Below are 20,036 nucleotides of genomic sequence, written 5' to 3'. Positions count from 1 at the left end.
GAAATTGCACAGCGAATGGAAAACGCACTGTGTGTTTTTCTATGCATTTGCTTGTTGTAAATAAATCATTAGATGTACAATGTGAATATTATGTGGGAATTGTTGCAAAAATAATCACTAATCAGAAAACACAGAGCACAAATTAGAAATGACAGAATGGGAGAAAGTCAAATTAAAAGACTGAGTTTAACTTACAGTAACAGACGAAAAAAAAGATATATAATACACATTTTTTATATAAAGAACGTCATACTGTAAGACGTGCCGGACGACATGATTGTGAACTTGTGACAACAGCACGACATGAGTAATAAAGATCACAGAGCTTCACTATAAGTCAGTGCATGACAAACATTTAACACAAAGCTGCAGGCACAAGTGTTCTGTAATCATTTCTGCAACTTAAATACAACCCTTCTCCATAAGTGTGTGGCTGGTTGAAGCCAACGTGGCCCAGCCCACCACCACCAGCCCCAGGGCGGCTCCACTGTGGCTATCACAGTGGCAAAGGCCGGACAGTTGAGGCTGTTGCCAAGAAGCTGTGCCTTGTCTTTGAGGGCAACACTTCAGATGGGTGCAGCCATAAAGAAAAGAAAAAAAGGGACAAAAATATCCAGAATGTTGGGTCTATAATTGGCTGCGCCTCACAGGCTTTTTTTTTTTTATGTGTGAGCACAGCCCAGTTAAGAATGGTAGAAGTCACTAGTGAAACCCTACACTTTCTCCTCTCGCAGTTCCCTCCCACTCTGTCCACCCATCCACAAGGTTTCTGAAGCTCACCTCACCCCACTTTCCAAAAAACACTGTACACTGGATTGTCACCCCGGATTATACTGCATAATATTCTCCTGTTGAATTCTGGCGCACGCAGGGGAGATATTTGGGATTATTATCACCTGATAATGATGCTGAGCCGGTGCTGATTCAGGGTGTGAGTGCTGCAGGAGAGAGGCGGACACCTTGGTAACGCTGAGTGAAAGGCCAGGTAAGAAAAAAAACAAAAACATTAGAACATCCATCTGTCATCTATCTTCCTCCAATAACTGACTCTAAAATACTTATTTATTCTTAAGCAGTTTTGAATTGTTGGCAAGGCGTGCTGTTTTTTTGCACATGCTGCTCAGATGCTCTATCAGAGAACAGACTTCCTCTTTTTTTCTCTTCTTATTCTTGGGTTGCACACACAGAAAAAAAACCCATCTCTGCTTTTTACATTTTGGGAATGATAAACGTGGTGCTTCTGTTATACACATCTACTTTGCAGTCCCAGGTCTGCCATTGAGAGGAGGAAGTGGAAACAGGCCCTGATGACCTACAGTTTGTAAGGAATCTGGCCTGACGTTCACATGTTGACAGAGGCAAACCAGCTTGTTTTCAGCTTTACCTCGGATACACTTTTAAAAGTGCAGCTTAATTCAGCGCAGCACTGGGACAGCCAAACAGTCTATTGAAATGTAATCAAAGATGAAAGGGAGACAAATTAGAATGTGTTAAGACTTGTACAAACTTGGGGAAAGAGGATTAGGAGCATGAATCCAAATCTTGTTCAGCTGCTTTCACAGTGTGTCTGGCATTTTTTTTTTCATTGAAGTCTTGCTGGGCTGATTTTCTCAGATTTTAAATGCACACTAATTGGGGCAATTAGAGTGATTCAGCTAGCGTGCCTATTCTGCTCATTAATAGAACCAGTGAAACCACGTAGCAGAAATAGCCTAATGGAGAATCAGATAAGGAAACGTGTATCTGGAGGCCAAGCACACTGCTATACCCAAAGCAAATAATGCCCTCTCTATTTCACAGGTTAAACAGGCCAAGCCACAGTCAACAGGCTGCTATTTTTAAGGTTGTGTCTCTCCACAACATTTCCTGAAATAAGTTTCTGCAACCAACGTATATATACTCACATTTAACACTCATACTTTATTTCAAGTACCAAAGTTTTTGAGTCATAAATAGTCTAAAATATGGAACAAAGACTGCAGATTAGTGAGTCTTAAAAACTACAAATGTCACAAGGAACAAATAATCACAGTCTGTATCAGTTAATACACAGTTTAACAGTACAACATTGTTGTTCTTATTCATATTGTACACGATTATTATAAAACACAATTATCATCTTTTATGGTAAAAGTGAAACTTGGACATGTCCGTCCAAGAAATAAAAAGCTTTGGACAGGATACGGATAGGTTAGCTTAGCATTAAGGCAGGAAGCAAGGAGACACAGCTAGCCTTCTTCTGTGAAACTGTATAATAAAATCTCACTACTAGCACTTACTAGCATGTATTAATGCACACTTGTGCTCATATAAAAACACATTATTTCTTCTTCTTTAAATCCATTAGCTTCCTCGTATTTCACGTTTTTGGGCCATTTTTGTGTAATCACTTCAGCTGGTTTAGAGCTTATGCATCAGAGACTTTGATTGTTACCCATTTTGTTATAACAAAGAGTCATGAGGGTGGATTGATGATGCTCAAAAGATGTATTGACTTTTTAAGATATATTTTAAAGTGATGCTCATTTTCCAAAGATTATGTATGTGGAAAAAATATTTCAGGCCCAGTGTGCATCATGCTTTAAACATGCCACTACTCTGTTCCTGGGGGTGGAGTCACTGCTCTTAGCCAAGAAATAGTCGGACATGTTACCCCCTGTAAAACCTCAAATGAGTTCGTTTTTCTTATTAAAGGAACATGATAAAATGTGTGAAATAGTAAGATATCTTTTTACCTTTGGACAAGAAAGCAACTAAATGTGTTTCCCAAAATCTCAAAAATGTGTCAAAAGATGTCACACCCCTTTGGAAAAATAAAACATTTTTGCAGACTAAATAGATAACAAGTACACAGAGAGGTTGGGAGTGACGGCAAAGAGAACATAAGGAACTCGTATTATTGCTTTTCGAGTTGTGCATCGCTCAGACTTTCCTCAACCTCCCACTGTGACCCCCCGCAATGAGACACTCTTCCAGTCAGGATGAGTACCTGTTATGGCTACAGTCAGTCACACATCAGCCCTAATGGCAGGCATCACAACCACTGGTGTACAATAAGAGCAAGAATAGTTTTGTGTATATATGAGGTTTTTGTCAGTGCCACCCACCAACAGACTCATAAATGAATTCAACATCTTGATCACTCTGCTGCAACAGGCTGCAGGATTAAAGCTGTACACCTCCAAACTTGAGGTTGTGTGTATTTCAAATTTAAATGATTAATATTCAAACTCTCAAAGTTTTTATTTTATTTTTATTTTTTACTTTTACTTACTTTTTACACAGTTCTAACTGTCTTTGCTTAGTCCAGTTTTCTCTGGATGAAGTATGCACTTGCTGCTGTAGAGAGATGTATTTTTCAGTCAAAGGTTACAATTATCTGGTCCTGAGATGGAAAACATTTCCCGCCAATTTCCATAGCAAAGAGAGATCCTGACAGGAAACAGAAGAATAACTAGACATAAGGGGGTATAACAGAGAACATTATTTTGTTGATTTCCCTATAGTGCCTATCTTAAATCAACTTGCCACCAGCCCTTTGGCAATACAGGGCTGTTGCAGCAGCAACTGCAGGAGGCCAGCAATCTCCTTGCACTACAGGAAGTACTTCACCCATTTTGTAGTAACTGTTGGAGAGTAACATTTTCAAGAGACAGCTTTGCACACAGGATGTAGACTTTCCAAATGTAGTATAGCTCTGTTATGCATTTACAGAGTAGAACAACTAACCGTAGTGTTTGCTAGAGAATGTGAATTGCTGATGTTTCCACTGACCCTTCCACAGACTTTGACAGCTTGATGGTGGTAATAAAATAAACAAAACAGACTGAAAGCAAGGCCGAAATGGAATTACGACTGGGATTAAGGATCACCCTGGTCTTTGTTATCCTGGTCTTGACTCTTTCCGGTGAGACGGTTGAAGCACAGAGGGCAGGTAAGACCATTAAGACTGATTACTCTGTAACAACTCCAATGGTGGAGCTTAAATTGTCTGTATGTGACTAATCCTTCTGTGTTTACCTATGACAGGATGTAAAAATGTCCACTATGACTTGGCATTTATCCTGGATACCTCATCCAGTGTTGGAAAAGACAATTTTGAGAAGATCAGGCAATGGGTGGCCAACCTTGTAGAGTCTTTTGACGTGGCACCTGAGAAGACAAGAGTTGCCGTGGTGCGCTACAGTGACAGACCCACCACTGAGTTTAACCTGGGTAAACACAGGACCTTGGAAGATGTGAAGCGAGCTGCCCGCAACATACGCTACCTTGGGGGAAATACAATGACGGGAGATGCTATCAGCTACACCACAACCAACATCTTCACGGAACGAAATGGAGCGAGGCCAAAAGCTAGAGGTATTCAGAAAGTGGCCATCCTTCTAACAGATGGCCGAAGCCAGGATTATGTTCTTGAGCCCTCTAAGGAAGCTGCCAAAGCCGGTATCCGGATGTTTGCTGTGGGTATCGGGGAGGCTTTGAAGGTGGAGTTGGAGGAGATCGCAGCCGAGCCAAAGAATGCCCACGTCTTCCATGTGACGGACTTTAATGCCATTGACAAGATCAGGGGCAGGTTGAGAAGGAGGCTCTGCGAGAGTAAGTCAGCCATCAGGCTCAGTGCCAACACATCACTCACACTGCATGCCACATGGCTTCGGTTTGAAGCCTCACTTTGAAGAGCCTGCCTCACCCTGAACGTGCGCTTGATCAAATTAGGCTCTTATTTTAACCTTTAAGCAGTACACTGAGGAAAGACCCTAACCACAAAACCCCACCCCAACCACAAAGAGCAGCTGCACTTGCAGTACCATCATAACTCTAGTCTTTTTGACCGAATATGAAGCATGTGAGGGGGCTGTAACAAAATTGGCTTGTAAATGACAGTTCTCTAAACCAGGACATTTCTGTGGTGTAGCTGCCTTTTTGACTGCTGCTTCAGTGCAGAGGTGTTTAGCACTGGAAAGCGTGTCTTAAGCTAACCTCAATGGTTTTTCCACTAGTGTGCTGAGAAAATCTTTCAACACAAGTACACAAGCATAGAAAGTGGCCAACATAGCCAGATAATTTGCAAAAGCAGGCTGAAAAATAAGGCAACCGCTTCATGTTGTTCGGAAGCTGTGTGGAGAACTGTCTGCTTGTGAGTGTTTTCATTGAGAAGATGGATGCTTTGCACTCCGGCGCTTTAAATTCCTGCCTAAAATTAGCCAGACAGGAAAGAAAAGGATGCCATAAGTCTTTGCCGCAAACAGTAAATACAAAAACGGAAATGACATGATTGCACGGTTCAGCGCACAGAGAAGCGATCCCAATTCTCACTTTAATGTAGCTCTAAATTGTGAAGTCTGACAAGGCAAAGTAGAGATTCCTGTGAGGAGAGGTTAATTCAGACTCCAAAATGCCTCTATTCTCTTTGAAGGGCATCTCATATTACAGAGGGTATACTGGTGCAAGAGCCGCGTGGAGATTCATTTTAAAGCCACTGACCTTTGACCTTGCTCCTTGACTCAGACTTTCAATCTGTCAACTAGTTATGTAGCTTATATATTATAAAACATGCTTCACATACAAGTTAAGAGCAAAATGCTCTGTAGAACTAACCAAAGGCTAAATTTAAATAGAAACATTGTTCCACTGTTTTCTTTCTGTAATCTCTAAATACATGAGTAAGTCTCTAAGTATATCAGTGGTCAGTACAACTGGCTCACTGAGCGGTGCAAGTTATTTTCACCCAGAAAATTATAGCTCTAATGTTTCAAGTGGGTCCAGTGCAGCCGCTCCAGTGTCCATGTTAGATGTTTTCACCTTTTAATCTATAGGTTTAAAAATGGGCACTACTTATTATCTGCTGTACTGATTCAGATCATGTGTGGCCTCACCTACCTATAAGATCACACACTTGACCTTACATGACCCCAATTACAAAGGACTCCGATATCAGAGCTCTTGTCTAACAGCAACAGTGCTTTTAAAAAAATTTGCAGCCATATTGAGGACAGGTTACAATGGTAATAGTATAAATAAAAAAGCTTTTGCTGATACTACGAACCTGTGTGAGACATCTCCAAAGGCAGGTTTGACATTGCTTCCATTTTAACTCACAGTCAGATCCCTAAATTATAGCTTTAGGGCCACAAGTGCAGGGAGTAGTTCAGCTGTGTAGCCTGCTTAGTCTCAGGGCTCCGCAACAACGTTGTCTTTAAATGAAGATAGACGCAGTGCCAGTCATTCACGAAGGGTAATTTTTGGTAGGCTTGTTGGCCTTATAAACAACATAAACCAAGTATAGTTCTGAGATCTTCGAATAGCACTTTAAAAAACTTTTAGAATGAAGAAAGAGTAGTCCTTTAATTTAACTTCTAAACAAACTGAAGAAACACACAAACAAGGACTGACTATACAGCTGAAATTAGAAATAAACCGTGTGAAATGGAGATAACACCACTGGTAGAATTACTGAAAAAGTTGGCAAAAGCTGACGGTTAAATTTGCTGCTTGGATTTCCTATTAGGCATGCTCTGGGTTAGCATAGCATAGCTTTGCATATTACTGAAAAACAAACAGTGCTGTCCTCATAATGGATGACGCAGATGTTAAAAGCCACTCTGACAGGATGATGTTCTTTGCTGTGATTTAACACAAATGCAAAGTTTGATGTTTGGCAGATACTTGATTGATTAGGGAAGCTGGAGTAGCACACAGCTATTTCTGGCCCAGATAATATTGAGGACTGACAGTCAGGACACAGACAAATTGATGGGCTAATATTAGGTTAAATGAGAAGTTCCACTGAACAGATTGATTAAAAGCTGAGGACAAGACCCTAATTTGCTGTCATACCATATTAAAGGTATAGTACGTTTTTTTTTAAGTGGGGTTGTATGACGTACTTATCAGTAGTAAGCGTAGTAAGTGCTCCGGCTGGAGTTCCCACACGGAAGCTAGGCACTGCTGCAGACGGGGTCATGAGTTCCACGTACTTTAGCCACTTTAAAGAGTCCTACATATAAACAAACATTTTAGTTTAAGTGTACCCTGCATTTCATTCATTTATTTCAGTCACCACTTCACATTGACGTCAGACAGCCCCTTCCCTCTGCACTATGTCTTACTCTGCACAATAACCCTGTAAACGTACGCATGCAGCGCATGGTATCAGATCAGCTGTATGTAAAACAGACAACAAACAAAAGAAAATACAATATTATGGAAACGACAGAATGCCATTCATGGTTGGGACTAGAGGACATTCCTTTCTTACGGATGTTGTGATTTGTAGTATACTGTTGCCTGCTTCTCCTAACAGGCTGTGCTGACAGTTATCTACTGTACTAATGATAAATACCTCATACAACCCCACTTCAAACAAACCGAACTAGCCCTTTAACAATATGAAAATGTATCTTGCCAGCTTGGTTGGATACAAAGGTTTCATTCATAGTCAACTTCTGCAGCAGTAGTTAGCAGGGATTAGATCGGGTTTCTCCCAAGCCATTTGCATTTTACAGACGGATAGTTTTATTTGCCTGATTTTGAGATATCTGGCTTTTGAGATTTTTTACATCACCCCATTATTGTGTACAATACATTAAAAATGTACATGTAAAAAATGTACATGTAAACCATGAGAGTGTACTGTATAAGCATGCTAAACAGCTCATTGGGGCACAACAATGCATTGAGCTTAATGCTAAAATAGGCATGCTAACCTGCTTTGAAATCTGCAAACTTATTAATTGCTGTCTTTATTTTCAGCCTTAATTGTAATATTTAAAGATATACAGTTAAAGCACTGTAGTCCAACTTATCTGATGTGGCTGCTGTGCTTGTTTTATTTGCTGTGTTGCTTTGCTAGCATCTATTTTACCAAACAGCGATATCTCAGAGCCATGAGTAGCTTAAACACAATCTTCTGTCCTTCATCAGTGCCAACATCAGTTTACTAAGGCCTACTACCCTAATCCAATAGCTTAAAAACCAAAGAAACTGATTAGAAAATCATACTGTCACTCTCTCAAGCTAAAGCTAACATTAACAAAAAAAGGGCTCGCCAGCCTCAGTGCTGATAGTAAGTAGGCCATACGTTTCATTTACTCCTTCCTTTTTATGTGCTTAATCGAGAGCATGTTGGCTCTCTGAAAAAACCTGACCCCTTTATACTGTTATTGTTACTTTGAAATTCTCATGTAAATTTGTTTTATTTTCTTTGTTGCTCGTCCCTGTTTGCACTATGCCCTTAAATTGTAGTATGTGACTCAGTGGGACTCAAACATTGTGAGTCGTTCCCCAGTGATTACCATGTTCTTAGTTAAATACTTTAGCATGCTAACAGTTGATAAAGGCACTGAGTGTAGGCTGATTGGAACATTATTTCTTTTGCAGGTAAGTGTTGGACAAAGAAAAATTACGAACTGATGGTGGTGCTCCATAAAAAGTCAGCGTAATTAAAATTGATAAGAGGTCATGGATGTCTGACATTGCCATCCTATAAGTCATGGTGCTAACATGTCGCTTTTCAAAAAGTCTCTTTCTGTTACTCACAAAGTCTACAGCCCTGACTACAGTGTTTACATGAAAATTATTTCTCTGCTACAAAGCAGCCTAAATAAAAACAGTTGAGAGCGAGGTCTATGGTTCCCTGTTTCTGGAGACACAAGAAGATGTGTTATTAAATGTAAAATTTCAATGTACGCCGTGAGAACCACAAACACAACTCACCTTTAAGTGACAAGATTAGTTTGTTGTTTTTGCTATTTTAGAGGAACAAACCTTTTAAAAATGTCAGTCTCATCTACAAGTCAATGTTTATGTCTAATAAACCTAATAGGATCTACAGTATATCTGTGTTAATTAGGAGTGAAGCTGGCATCTTGACAAAAATACCCCTCCTGCCAATAAAAACTTTTCCTGACCGTGTTGCCTTTCTCACTTTCATCACCATCAGTGAAATATGCATGTGTTGAAATTTGAACTGTCAGAGCTTCTTGGGCCTGTTGATGTGTCACCCCCCACCACCTACACACTCCACTCCCCAGACATCAGACAGGAGAGGTGTTGGGCGGTCTATCTGCTCAGTGCTTTTCAGATCACATATCAGACCAAGGCTGTTTTTCAATGAGATCATTTCCTAAAAAAATGTACGACTTCACACCCTTTTGCTCTGACTCCTCATGAAGTGTCAGAATGATCGCTTCTTGTAGGAAAACATAGCACAAGATTATATTTCCAACAGGAAGGTACCAATAAAGTGTTTCAACATTTCCCTTTGCCTACTCTGTGTAGAGCATCATATCATCATTTTCAGCATTTCTAACTGAGCTATTGTCCTTTCTCTTCAGATGTCCTGTGTCCAAACATGAAGATCCAACCTGATCGGTTTAAGCCCAACAGCACCAGTTATGGTCTTGAAGAGGTTCCAGGTATGTTCAAAGTGCTGCTTTTCCAACAGCAACACACAGCCGCAAAGTCAGCTCTTGATTTTTGAAAGCATTTCCTACACCGCCACATTTTGCTTTTTTACATCAACTGAAACAAAGAGATACTTTTTTATATGCAAAGATTTAGAAACTTGCAATGCACTCACACTTTTCCCTATTTCTATCTGATACGAATCAGAATTGGTTTTATTCATGACTTTTTTTTATTCATGACTCTCTTTCATTTTCTGTCTCGTATTCTGTGGCCGTTATGAAAACATGCCAGCTTTTTCCATGTTTAAATCACCGCTAACCATTCTGGATACCAAGTTTTGATATGTGGATTCCTGTTTCAGGCTTCTACCCATTTCCATATGATTTGAAATTAAGTATCAATCATGTTAAACATCGAGTAAGATGGTGAGCTAACACTTTGGGAAGCAGGCCTTTTCGCTTTCTTTGGGAGAAAGGCTCACTATTTAACAAATCTTGTTTGCTTACCCTGAACAAAAATGTAAAACAAGTTGTAACTTTATGTTGTTATTTTTTTACCTAGTTTTTTTTACATAGTCAAGCCAGCTGTTTCCCCTGCTTCCACAGCTAAGCTATGCTAACAGGCTTTTGTTGGTTGCTCCACGTCATTCCCTCATTGACCCTCTGCTTCACTGTATAATAGATGCTCTGCTGTAGCTTAATGTTTTGTTGAAGTCTGTTGATCAAGGGTCAATTGAACAGTCATCCAGAAAACTTAAGGTGTGAGTCAAAACCCCTACATTGGGATATTTTAAACGTGGGCTTGCGCTGAGAGGTGTTGTTGTATAAACTGCACTGACATGTTCTTGTCCTCTAACTATTAGCAAGAAAACAAATAACACTATTTCAAAAAAATATCAAACTTTTCCTTTAAAGGAGGTCACTTGCCGTGACATGCGCATTGACATGTTTCTTTTCATGTAGCTGTGCTTTTTTTAGGTTGAACTAGTTGTCCACCAAGTGAAGCGCATTACTAATTCTTCATCATGTGTTTGTATTTCCAAGCCGCTGTTAAAAAGGTTTCTCAGAGTTCTTGAATAGCGTTTTTCCAGACAGGTCGGATGTTTTTATAAGTGTGTCTTTTGGGGGATCTGAGTTCCTGTGTACGTCTCCCACCCACATCCATCACACTAAGAGACAAAACAGATGCCTAGGCATGCCTGTTTGGACTCCTGTTATGCTGAACTTCACAGAGAGAGCGATGTCAGAGCAGTGAAAGCTGAAATGTACAAAGTTTGACTTGTAACACATTTGGCTGGCACATTACACCGTATAATCAGTGCCAGAACAAGAGGGCAACTGAGACCGTTTTCTGAATTACTGACATTATACAGTATAAATATGTAATAAGGAAAAATTAACATTCATCCACAATTTATGCAACACTTTGATTACCCACTTATCATATTAAAGGTTGTTGATCGTACTCCAGCATGCACTGCGGCCAGTTCTCACTCCCAGGTCATCAAATATGGCAGCTTGGTCAGTAGCACGATGCTTCAAAATATGTTGCTGTATTTACCCTCTGATGCCATTTCGGATGTTGTCCTCTTTTTAATGGTTTTTATGTGTAGTTGAAGTGACATGGTAAGAAAAACATGAAAGTCTACAATGGTCCAACAGTCACATGACTTCCACCCAAAGAGCAGGATTTAATCTCCTGTGAAACCTAAATTCAATGCTGACATTATGTATGCCAAGTCAGTGGTTGCAGGACATATGTACATTGGTTACTTAAAATACAGCACATAAGCTATGTAACATACCATAGTTATATAAGCTACTTAGATCTGTTTTACCTAATTGGATCCAAAGCATGTTGGTACCTGATCCTAACCAAACAGTTTCACAGTGTTAACCATGCCCTAATTATTGTTGCACATCCAAAAGACATGAAATGCTAAATGATTGTCAGCAAGCTTAATTCTGAAAGTCTGACTGAACGTTGACTGATCATTATCTCTAACTTGACCACTTTGTTGTAAATGTCTAAATGGACATTGCATGTTAATTTTGCTAACTTGACTGAGGAGCGCTGCACTTGCAGAACTGATGCTAGAACTTCACCTAGATTACCTTATTTTGAACCAAAAGACCATTGACCAAGCAGCCATATATGACAAGACGGGATTGAGGACCTCTAAGACGATATGCAGAATACAACCATTATAAGACTTTCAGTTAAAACTTAATAAACATAAAACTCATATGGCCAATGTTCTAGGTTAATTTGAATTGCATGTCTTGGTACTAAGGCAGGAAACCAAAGAAACCTAGAATAAATCAATGCAGCCATAATATGCAAACTCCAAACAGGAAAACACCAGACAGCATGTTGTCTGTGATAGACAAGTTAGTGTCCCCCCTGCTGTGTGGTCGACGGATGATTTGGTTTGATGTCATCAGTTAATGCACCCACAAAGACTTTTTACTTAACAACAGAAAATCATGGGTCATAGAGTAGATAAATGTGTGCCTCTGATCATAACTGGTAGCACCACTTCCAAATGTCGAGACGTAGTATCAGATCCTCTCCTTTGGGAAAGTGCTAATTATGTGGTTAGGCTTTTCCTCTAAACCGCAAAGGAATTAAAACCAACTTTTAGATGAAACACTGGAAGCCACTGATGCTTTCTTGAGCAGATGTCCCACTGTACTGCCTTGTAGATGTGCTGTAAGAACTAATTGGAATAAATCCTGTTGGGCTGTTTTGTTTATCTTTCAAAGTCAGATCCAAATTCCAAGTCCTGTTCAACTGGAAAATTATATGAGTAAATCTTTTCTTGTAACCGAAAGCAAGGTTATTGTGGAACACACCATAAACATACTGTGCACTGTACTGATTTATAGTTCTTTTACATTTAGCTACCAGTACCACAAATTAAATAGTGTTCCCTAAGAGCTTCCAGGCTGTATAATCATTTTTGTTTTCTTAGTTACTGTTATGAGGTAGCGTTTGTAATTTAGAAATATATTTTTATATAGTAACAGCTCCCACAGAGTGTTCCAAGTACCACAAGAAGTGCATGAAGAAGGTCAGCTCAGCAAGTCAGCAGAAAAATTACATTTTTATTTTACCTTGGCAGTTGGCACAGTGTGAGATTATCTCACCTGCGGTGTCACAAAGACAGTTGTGTCATCATCCGATCTTAGAGCCAGAACCTGCATTGGGTTCCACTTGGGGAAAGTGTCTGAGGTCTGACGCTCCCTGACATGACATAGCTGCCTGGGTTTTTCCACAAGTCTGTTACTGTGGCAATGCTTTAAGACAGACATGGTTAACATTTACGGGTGAAAAAGAACATAAACAGTTCCCCTATATACAGATAAGTACTAGACAAACTGTGTTTATCATCACTACACCAGCAGCTCCTGTACGCGCCCACTTATAATTACACATCTCTGTACGCTGGTGCAGAGAGAGTGTAATTCTCTGTGAGAAATGTCAAGACTATTTGCTACTGATTGTGATTTGACAGCCAAGAGACCTGCGGTTGAGTCAGACTTGTGTTTATCATGGGCTGTCTAGTCTGACCCCTCGGGCCACTGAGCACACATGAGGCTGCATGTGTCTTTGCGGCTCTGCGTTCACTATCTACTGCAAAATGTTGCCATCTGCTCTGATCAAAAGAATGCTGTTTGCATACGTTTGCTTTTCCCAGTCGGTGAACTCATCTGGCTTTTCCCGCAGATCGCCCCATTGGTCGTTTTTGGCCGTCCAAAATAACTTTTTAGGTTGATTATACCCTATACACAGCCAGTCCAAATTACAGCTCTGTGCTGGGATGGCCCACAAACAGCCACAGAACGGCGCAGTGAGCGACTGTGCACGAAGCAAGCACAGTGACAAAGACTCAAGGCCAGCAAAACTCACAGCTGCATGGCTTCCTCGAGCAACCCTACCTAAATACTTAAGAGTCATAAAACAAACTATTTATATAAAAAAAAAAATGGAGCTAAGCATTAAAAAAAAAAACATTAGCTAATTGACCTTGTCACTGACTGAATTGTTATCAGTAGTCACTGTATAACTTGCGCTGTGATTCAAAAGCAAACAAAAACATTTTACAATAGACTCTCATCAGCAGACTGCAAGCGCCTTTTTCCAATTGGCCGCGTGTACTCTGATGAAAATGAGCAACTGGCAAACTGGTTGTCGTGTAAATTCCGAGACAGCACCATCTACTGACCAGTAGATGTAACTGTTAAAGATGCAAGTGAATAAAGGCCAAAATGAATGTGTCTGAGATTTCACATTCAAACCAGCACAGAGAAACTCTCCTCCCGGATGAGTGTTATCCCTAACAGTGCATCTAAAGAACCTTGGTGTCCTTTACTGACACCCAAGCAGCTGTGGCTGATGGTTAATCCCCCCAGTTATTCAGTGAGTTATGAAGGCTCTTGTTTTAACTGTTATTTTTTACTCTGTTGCTAATAGCACAGGGGCAGCCTGTGTCTTACCACCTGTTTCTAGGCTATTTCTAATGACACCCTCTAAGCTTTTGACTCTCACATTTCCACCTGAATGTTCGGGTTTCCTCTTAAGAAGATTAGTGCACTGGTGTTAATTTTCCCCCTGGAAACCTTACATCTTATAGATTGCTGCATAACTAGGCCATGCAGGAATATGTTGAGTCTGTCTTCATCCTGTTGGCTCACTAATGGCACAGTCTGCTTTCAGAAGTGCTCGATCCACTCAACCAGACCGCTAGCTTTCAGCGAGATCTGCTGGACAAACTGGCAGCTTTAGTGCTTTACAAGCTCTCATCCTACTGGCATTGCCATAGCAGCAGCACTTGTTTGTTGTACAAGGGAGTATCCTTTCTAAACCACCTAAATATGGTCTGTGGCTAAACCACTTCAAATCACACGCTGCAGGGCAATACACACACGTGCACACACTCTTAGACTCACACAGGGACCTTAAAAGCGATGGCAACTTGGTTTTTCCTCTGGTAGCAAATCAATCTAAATGGCCAACATATGGCTGTATTTTCAAATTATTCAGTAATACAGTGGGGGGTTTTTTCCTCCGAAAGCCACAAACAGAGTGGCTGCAGGGTGGGGTGCGACTGACCCAATTAAACCTCAGTATATCCCAAGAAATCTGACGAAACCATAACTCAACCTCATGGTTCAAGAGCCCCGTGTGTTTATTTATGTGTGTGTGAGATTGTCTTGAGTCCAACTTGGCTATTTCACTATATCGCTGCAGGGTTTGACCTGATGGAATACTTCAATGTGAGAGATATACTGGGAACCAGAGATGATGATGGCCAAAGTTCTTACGTTCGCCTTGGCACCATGCCCATTGTACAGCAAACAGAGTAAGTGACCTTCCTGCGCGACTGCAAACAATACACCTTTTATTGTTTGAAATTATTTGAAAACTATGTGACATGCATCATAGGTTTGACACAGAACCCGTCTGAAAGACAGGAGTTACACGTAATAATGCATGATTCACTAACAAACATTTCTGCGCATAAAAAGTCAGTTAACATGCAGTGGACCCAAAGATTGGGGGTTCTGAGATCCCAGTGCAGAGACCAGCTTTGCCTAGTTAGGAAATTAAACCATGATAAAAATGATCCATCATTTTGGAATATCATATAAGAAGATCTATACTCCCATTTTGGTAAGCAATATAAAACTACAGCAAAGCACCTCTGAAGCTAACAAAATGCTACATCGCTGTTTGTATACTCCAGTATTAAAACAGTTTACACACAGACAAAGCGGTAAGTAGGTGATAAGTAGACAGTGATTGATTTGGGGTTTGTACATTAATGACTTAACTGTAAGGGGGTCACATGTGCCTTAACGTAATGCTGAAAAAAAGCACTGTTGTCTAACATTGTCTAACATTAATCTCTATTTACAGATTCAGACTGTAGCCGATGGGATTGATGCTAACATTAACAATATGCTTTTGTTCTGCAGAGACGTGTTTCCTCAAGGGCTGCCCGATGAATACGCCTTTGTGACAACATTCAAATTCAGGAAAACCTCAAGACGTGAAGATTGGTACCTCTGGCAGGTTTTCGACAAATATGGAATCCCACAGGTGGGTCAGCCTGGAATAACATGTGTGACTTGATCCTTTTTTAGATGAATGGGTGTAAAAAATGGAATTATACAGTTATTAAGACTGGTTAACTCTGTCAAGCCAGATACAATTAAATCCAGTTCAGTAGGAACCATAATAATAATAATAATCACTTCTGGTAATTGGCACCTGGGTGTGGTTCCACCTTTATTTACTGGTTGTGTTTGGTGGAGGGATCTCAGACAAAGACGGTGGGTTCAGCTCTGATATTTTCTGTTGACCATTACACCACTTTAATGTTTGCTTTTTGTGTTTAACAAACAGTTAGAGCATCTGGACTTGGATTGTTTTTTTTGTGTACAGACGAGTCACAGTGAAGAGCCCAATTAGCCTCTCAGCATTTTATTCTATATATAACACGCCCCCAAAAATAATATACATAAAAAAACTTGAAATCTTCTTTTATAATTTGTCCCCATACATAAGAGGGTTTTGTGATCCCTGTATTTCTCTATATCCTGACATGAACCCGACTCCCTGTCTTCTGCTGCACCTATTGTTAACATTATGCTGCCTCTCTGACTTGTCAGGTGTCAATCCGTCTGGATGGTGAGAACAAGGCGGTGGAGTACAATGCTGTCGGCCTGACAAAGGATGCTGTCAGAGCTGTATTCAAGAACCCTGAAGTTGACAACCTGTTTGACCGCAGCTGGCACAAGATCGCCCTCAGCGTGGAGGCCAAGTCTGTGTCTCTGTACCTGGACTGCAAACACATCCAGACTCTGCCCATTGGAGACAGGGAGGACATCGATATCCAGGGCAAGACAGTGATTGGGAAGAGGCTATACGACAGTGTGCCAATTGATGTGAGTCTTAATCAGTAGTTGGTGTATACTTTTAAATACATATTCAACATGTCCTCCAGTCTAGCTATTGTAATATACATAGACCAACATTATTTTCTTGAGTTTGCACTGGTGATCAATTCTCTGTCTGTGTCCTTGCAGTTTGACTTGCAGAGGATGATGATATACTGTGATTCCAAGCATGCAGAGCTGGAAACATGCTGTGATCTACCCAATGGACCTGTGAGTACCACAGAGCACTCCAAAATCTCTCGTGTTGTGTTTGTGTGTCACATACATGGGGGTGGATTGAAAGGTTTTTTATACTATGTCATCAGACGTACTAGGATTCATGTGTCCACCACAGAAAAGAATCATCATTGACTTTCCATTGGTACTGTTTCTTGGAAACAACGAATAATTGCCACCACCACGTAATGCTGTGTTAAAAATTCATGGTCATTTCATATATTTCTGTGAGAACACACTGCAGCACACTTAATGCACAGACACATGCTTTGTTTTCTTCTCTTCTAAGTATGGATTGAAGAATTTGATTAAGCTTGTTTCTTTTCTTTAGCCTTTCAGAGACACCAAAGATTTAACTACACCTTTTGCCACAGCTGCTTAATTCTCACTTTTTTGGTTTGATGACGACTTTTGGCTTTAATATTTTCTTTTCAGTGCCCTAAGAAAGTTGTTACAGAGGCCCCACCTGTGCAAATCCCCACCCCAACACCTACTGTTGTGGAGCAACAGAGAGGACCTCAAGTGAACTGCTCCTGCCCTGCAGGAGAGAAGGTAAAGCCAACTCATTTTACCTGGCTTTATCCCTGTCTATTATTTTCACGGTTGAGTGGGAATCCTTTCTTTAATGGCTTTCGAAAGACTACTGTATTTTCATTTCTCACAGGGAGAGATCGGTGCAACCGGTGCAGCAGGTCCTAAGGGTGGAAAGGTCATCTACCTTTGCCTTTAAGTACCAGTTTATCTGTAACAATAGACTACAGTTTCAGTATGAGAGTTGTTGTTCTGCTTTTTTATTGTACGAACATACATTTTCAGGGCGACACTGGCCTTAAGGGTGCCATCGGACCGTCTGGAATCAAAGGAGAAAAAGGAGAAACTGTATGAAACGTTCCAAGTGTGCACATTTACAACCGTGGTTTTCTTTGTTTTTGAGAGATAACAGCTAATTGATTTCCAGCACATTATGTTTAGTGCTGTTTTAATAGTTTGAAAGCAAATCATTCACATTTAAATTATTCCAGATTGCATGCCTTCCACCTGTTATCTCATTTGCTTATTTTTTTGCCTCGACAATAATTGATCCTTATCGATTAATTATTTGCAGGGCAGAGTCATCTCTGTCAAAGGCGACAGAGGTGAGAAGGTAAGTACACCTGCTCTTCCTGACTCTGCATGAGCATCGAGTCTGTGCATATTTTATATGCATGAGCAACTTTTGACTTTCTTTCTTTTTCGTTTACATGGTATTACACATACCATACTACATACTTTACTTCTCTTCTGTAAGGGAGCGGCTTGGAAAATGTTCATAGCTGTTATTGTCAGAATTACAGGACAGGTTACCACAGAGGATGTGTAGCTAAGAGGGCAGGCCTATGCAGCGCCCACCCAGTTCAAATCACAGCCTTTGTAGTGTCTGGCAGTGCCAGCTGGGAGTCTCACAGTATAATTTATTCCTTGAGACAAAATCTTTGGCATGCATGATTCAAGCTGTACTAAAAGGGACATTTTAAATGGCTACAAGTGGTCTGGAAGACACAATATGGTCTTATGGTCTCATTTGTGTTATCTACTTTGGCTGTAACAGTTTTGAAAATGCATCTGTAAATACTTTAGGATAATAAAAGTGTGACAATATATAAAATTGTATTTTTTTTCAGTTGAAAAGAAATAAATTAGAGTATTTTAATGCTGGTAGTGCCATAGGACTGATAGCAAAAATCATCTTAATCTTCATTTTGTCGTTCTTGCTGCTAGAAACCACGCTGGTTTGATAAAAATGCATTAAATCAAAAATGCAGAGCATCCCTGTTGCTTTTCTATTCCTTGCTTTTTGTCTGAGCATCTGTCTTCACTCTTTCCCAGAGAAGGCTGCAATTTTGTTGTTGTAAACTTTTGCGAAGCCGACGCAAAAACATGACGTAAACTGACTTTCAAGCGGTGGTTAAAAATGGTTCAGTCCTTCATCTTGTATGGGGTGAAAGTCGATTCATGCAGCTTTGATTGCTTCTAATTGCATCTTTAACGGGCAAGAACAGGCAGTGTACAAGTCTTATAGATGTCTTCTTCATTACAGCGTATAGCTGAGCAGGGAGCTATCTCCTAATCTCTGTGATGAACATAATGACGTGTGTTAAAATGATACAAGATCCCAAAATAATTAAAGGGCAACAGCCTGTGACTTGTAAAGTGTTTTTTTGAAGCAGAGGGAAGTCTTGTGGTGGGCAAAAACCTTGTGGTAACAGCCATTACTTTTCACTGAGTTCAGCTTTCGGAATACACGGGATTCCTTGGCAAAGCATACCAAATAAGTGCACAAACCAAAAGTGCAACACTCAGAAGACAATGGGAATTGTTCCTTGAGTCTTAGGTTGGATGTGCAACCAGACCATCGTGGGGTTTTGGTGGAGCTGTGGATAGCTGTTAGCATATTCTGGCTCCCAAACATTTACTCAAAAGTTTGCATATGTTTGTTTGTATGTCGTCTTGTGTAACCCCTTGTGCTCTGTGTGTTATGGTATCATTTTGTCTGTTTGATTTGTTAAGGCCAGTAATTCACCTCTAACATTTAAACTTTTTTCTACTGTAATCCTCCAACCATCATGTACTAAACCAAGTTCTGCTACCAGGTTGATACTTTGACAGCACGCCATCGTCGCCTGTATTACCGACCATCCTGCATGCTTCTGTATTACAGAGATGTCCAAGTAAATACTTGCCTTCTGTTACAGGGTGATAGAGGAACAATAGGGTTGTCAGGTGCTCCTGGACAAAAAGGAGAGAAGGTGTGGCACTTGTGAACCTGGACAGCTGAAGGATATCTGTCTCATGTTTAATCTTAAAAGTTCACTTACTGTTATTAATTATGTGTTTCTGATCATTGACAGGGACTTGGTGGCCTTCCAGGTATTGATGGCTTATCTGGAGATAAGGGAGACAAAGTAAGAAACATATTTTTGGAAATTTCAGTCATCAATCTGTAGGTTGGTGTAGGTTTTCATCTGCATGTTTTTTCTATAAATAGGGTGCAGCTGGGGTTGCTGGAGGACCAGGGCTGCCAGGTCCAGCTGGATCAAAGGTATGTGAACGTGGTATTCTGTTTTAAACACAGCAAATATGCATGTGGCTCACTGTTGAAGCTTGAAGAATGTTGATTTGGGTTAAAAAAGAAAAAAAATCTTTCTGGTTTTGGCATACAGACAGTGGGCATACACACGTTTCTGGAAAATGACCTCTCAGCTTGTTATTGATTTCCTGTCAAAAAAAAGGGGCAGTGTAGTTGACTGTACCCTGGTTGAAGCAGAAGCTGGTGAGAGAGCCAGGAGGGGTGAGGAGAGAGGGCTGCTGGCTCAGGTTTGGCCAATGGACTGTGACAGGCTGCCTTACCCAGGACTAAAGGAAATGATTGCCGCCTTTTAACACAACGCAGATAACACAAACTTAGAA

At 40.4% G+C, this 20,036-nt stretch overlaps 1 protein-coding gene across 1 annotated transcript in view; it reads left to right on the top strand.

Annotated features, from left to right (window-relative positions):
- The first annotated feature begins 824 nt into the window (after positions 1 to 824).
- Positions 825 to 20,036, top strand: part of col22a1 (collagen, type XXII, alpha 1) — a 56,536-nt gene continuing 37,324 nt past the window's right edge. The window contains exons 1-15 of the mRNA XM_069681431.1: positions 825 to 985; positions 3,785 to 3,934; positions 4,030 to 4,596; positions 9,336 to 9,416; positions 14,662 to 14,773; positions 15,390 to 15,513; positions 16,086 to 16,361; positions 16,503 to 16,583; positions 17,025 to 17,141; positions 17,254 to 17,298; positions 17,406 to 17,468; positions 17,695 to 17,733; positions 19,322 to 19,375; positions 19,478 to 19,531; positions 19,615 to 19,668. Of these exons, the coding sequence (XP_069537532.1) occupies positions 3,844 to 3,934; positions 4,030 to 4,596; positions 9,336 to 9,416; positions 14,662 to 14,773; positions 15,390 to 15,513; positions 16,086 to 16,361; positions 16,503 to 16,583; positions 17,025 to 17,141; positions 17,254 to 17,298; positions 17,406 to 17,468; positions 17,695 to 17,733; positions 19,322 to 19,375; positions 19,478 to 19,531; positions 19,615 to 19,668 (1,758 nt within the window). The 5' untranslated portion in view covers positions 825 to 985; positions 3,785 to 3,843. The remainder of the gene's footprint in view (positions 986 to 3,784; positions 3,935 to 4,029; positions 4,597 to 9,335; positions 9,417 to 14,661; positions 14,774 to 15,389; positions 15,514 to 16,085; positions 16,362 to 16,502; positions 16,584 to 17,024; positions 17,142 to 17,253; positions 17,299 to 17,405; positions 17,469 to 17,694; positions 17,734 to 19,321; positions 19,376 to 19,477; positions 19,532 to 19,614; positions 19,669 to 20,036) is intronic.

Source organism: Semicossyphus pulcher, unplaced genomic scaffold (assembly GCF_022749685.1).
Source record: "Semicossyphus pulcher isolate SPU_LCO1_2020_fin unplaced genomic scaffold, fSemPul1.0.p SCAF_5, whole genome shotgun sequence".
Taxonomy (NCBI): Eukaryota; Metazoa; Chordata; class Actinopteri; order Labriformes; family Labridae; genus Semicossyphus; species Semicossyphus pulcher.
The sequence above is the reverse complement of the archived record's forward strand: the minus strand, read 5'-3'. Positions and strand labels throughout refer to the sequence as shown.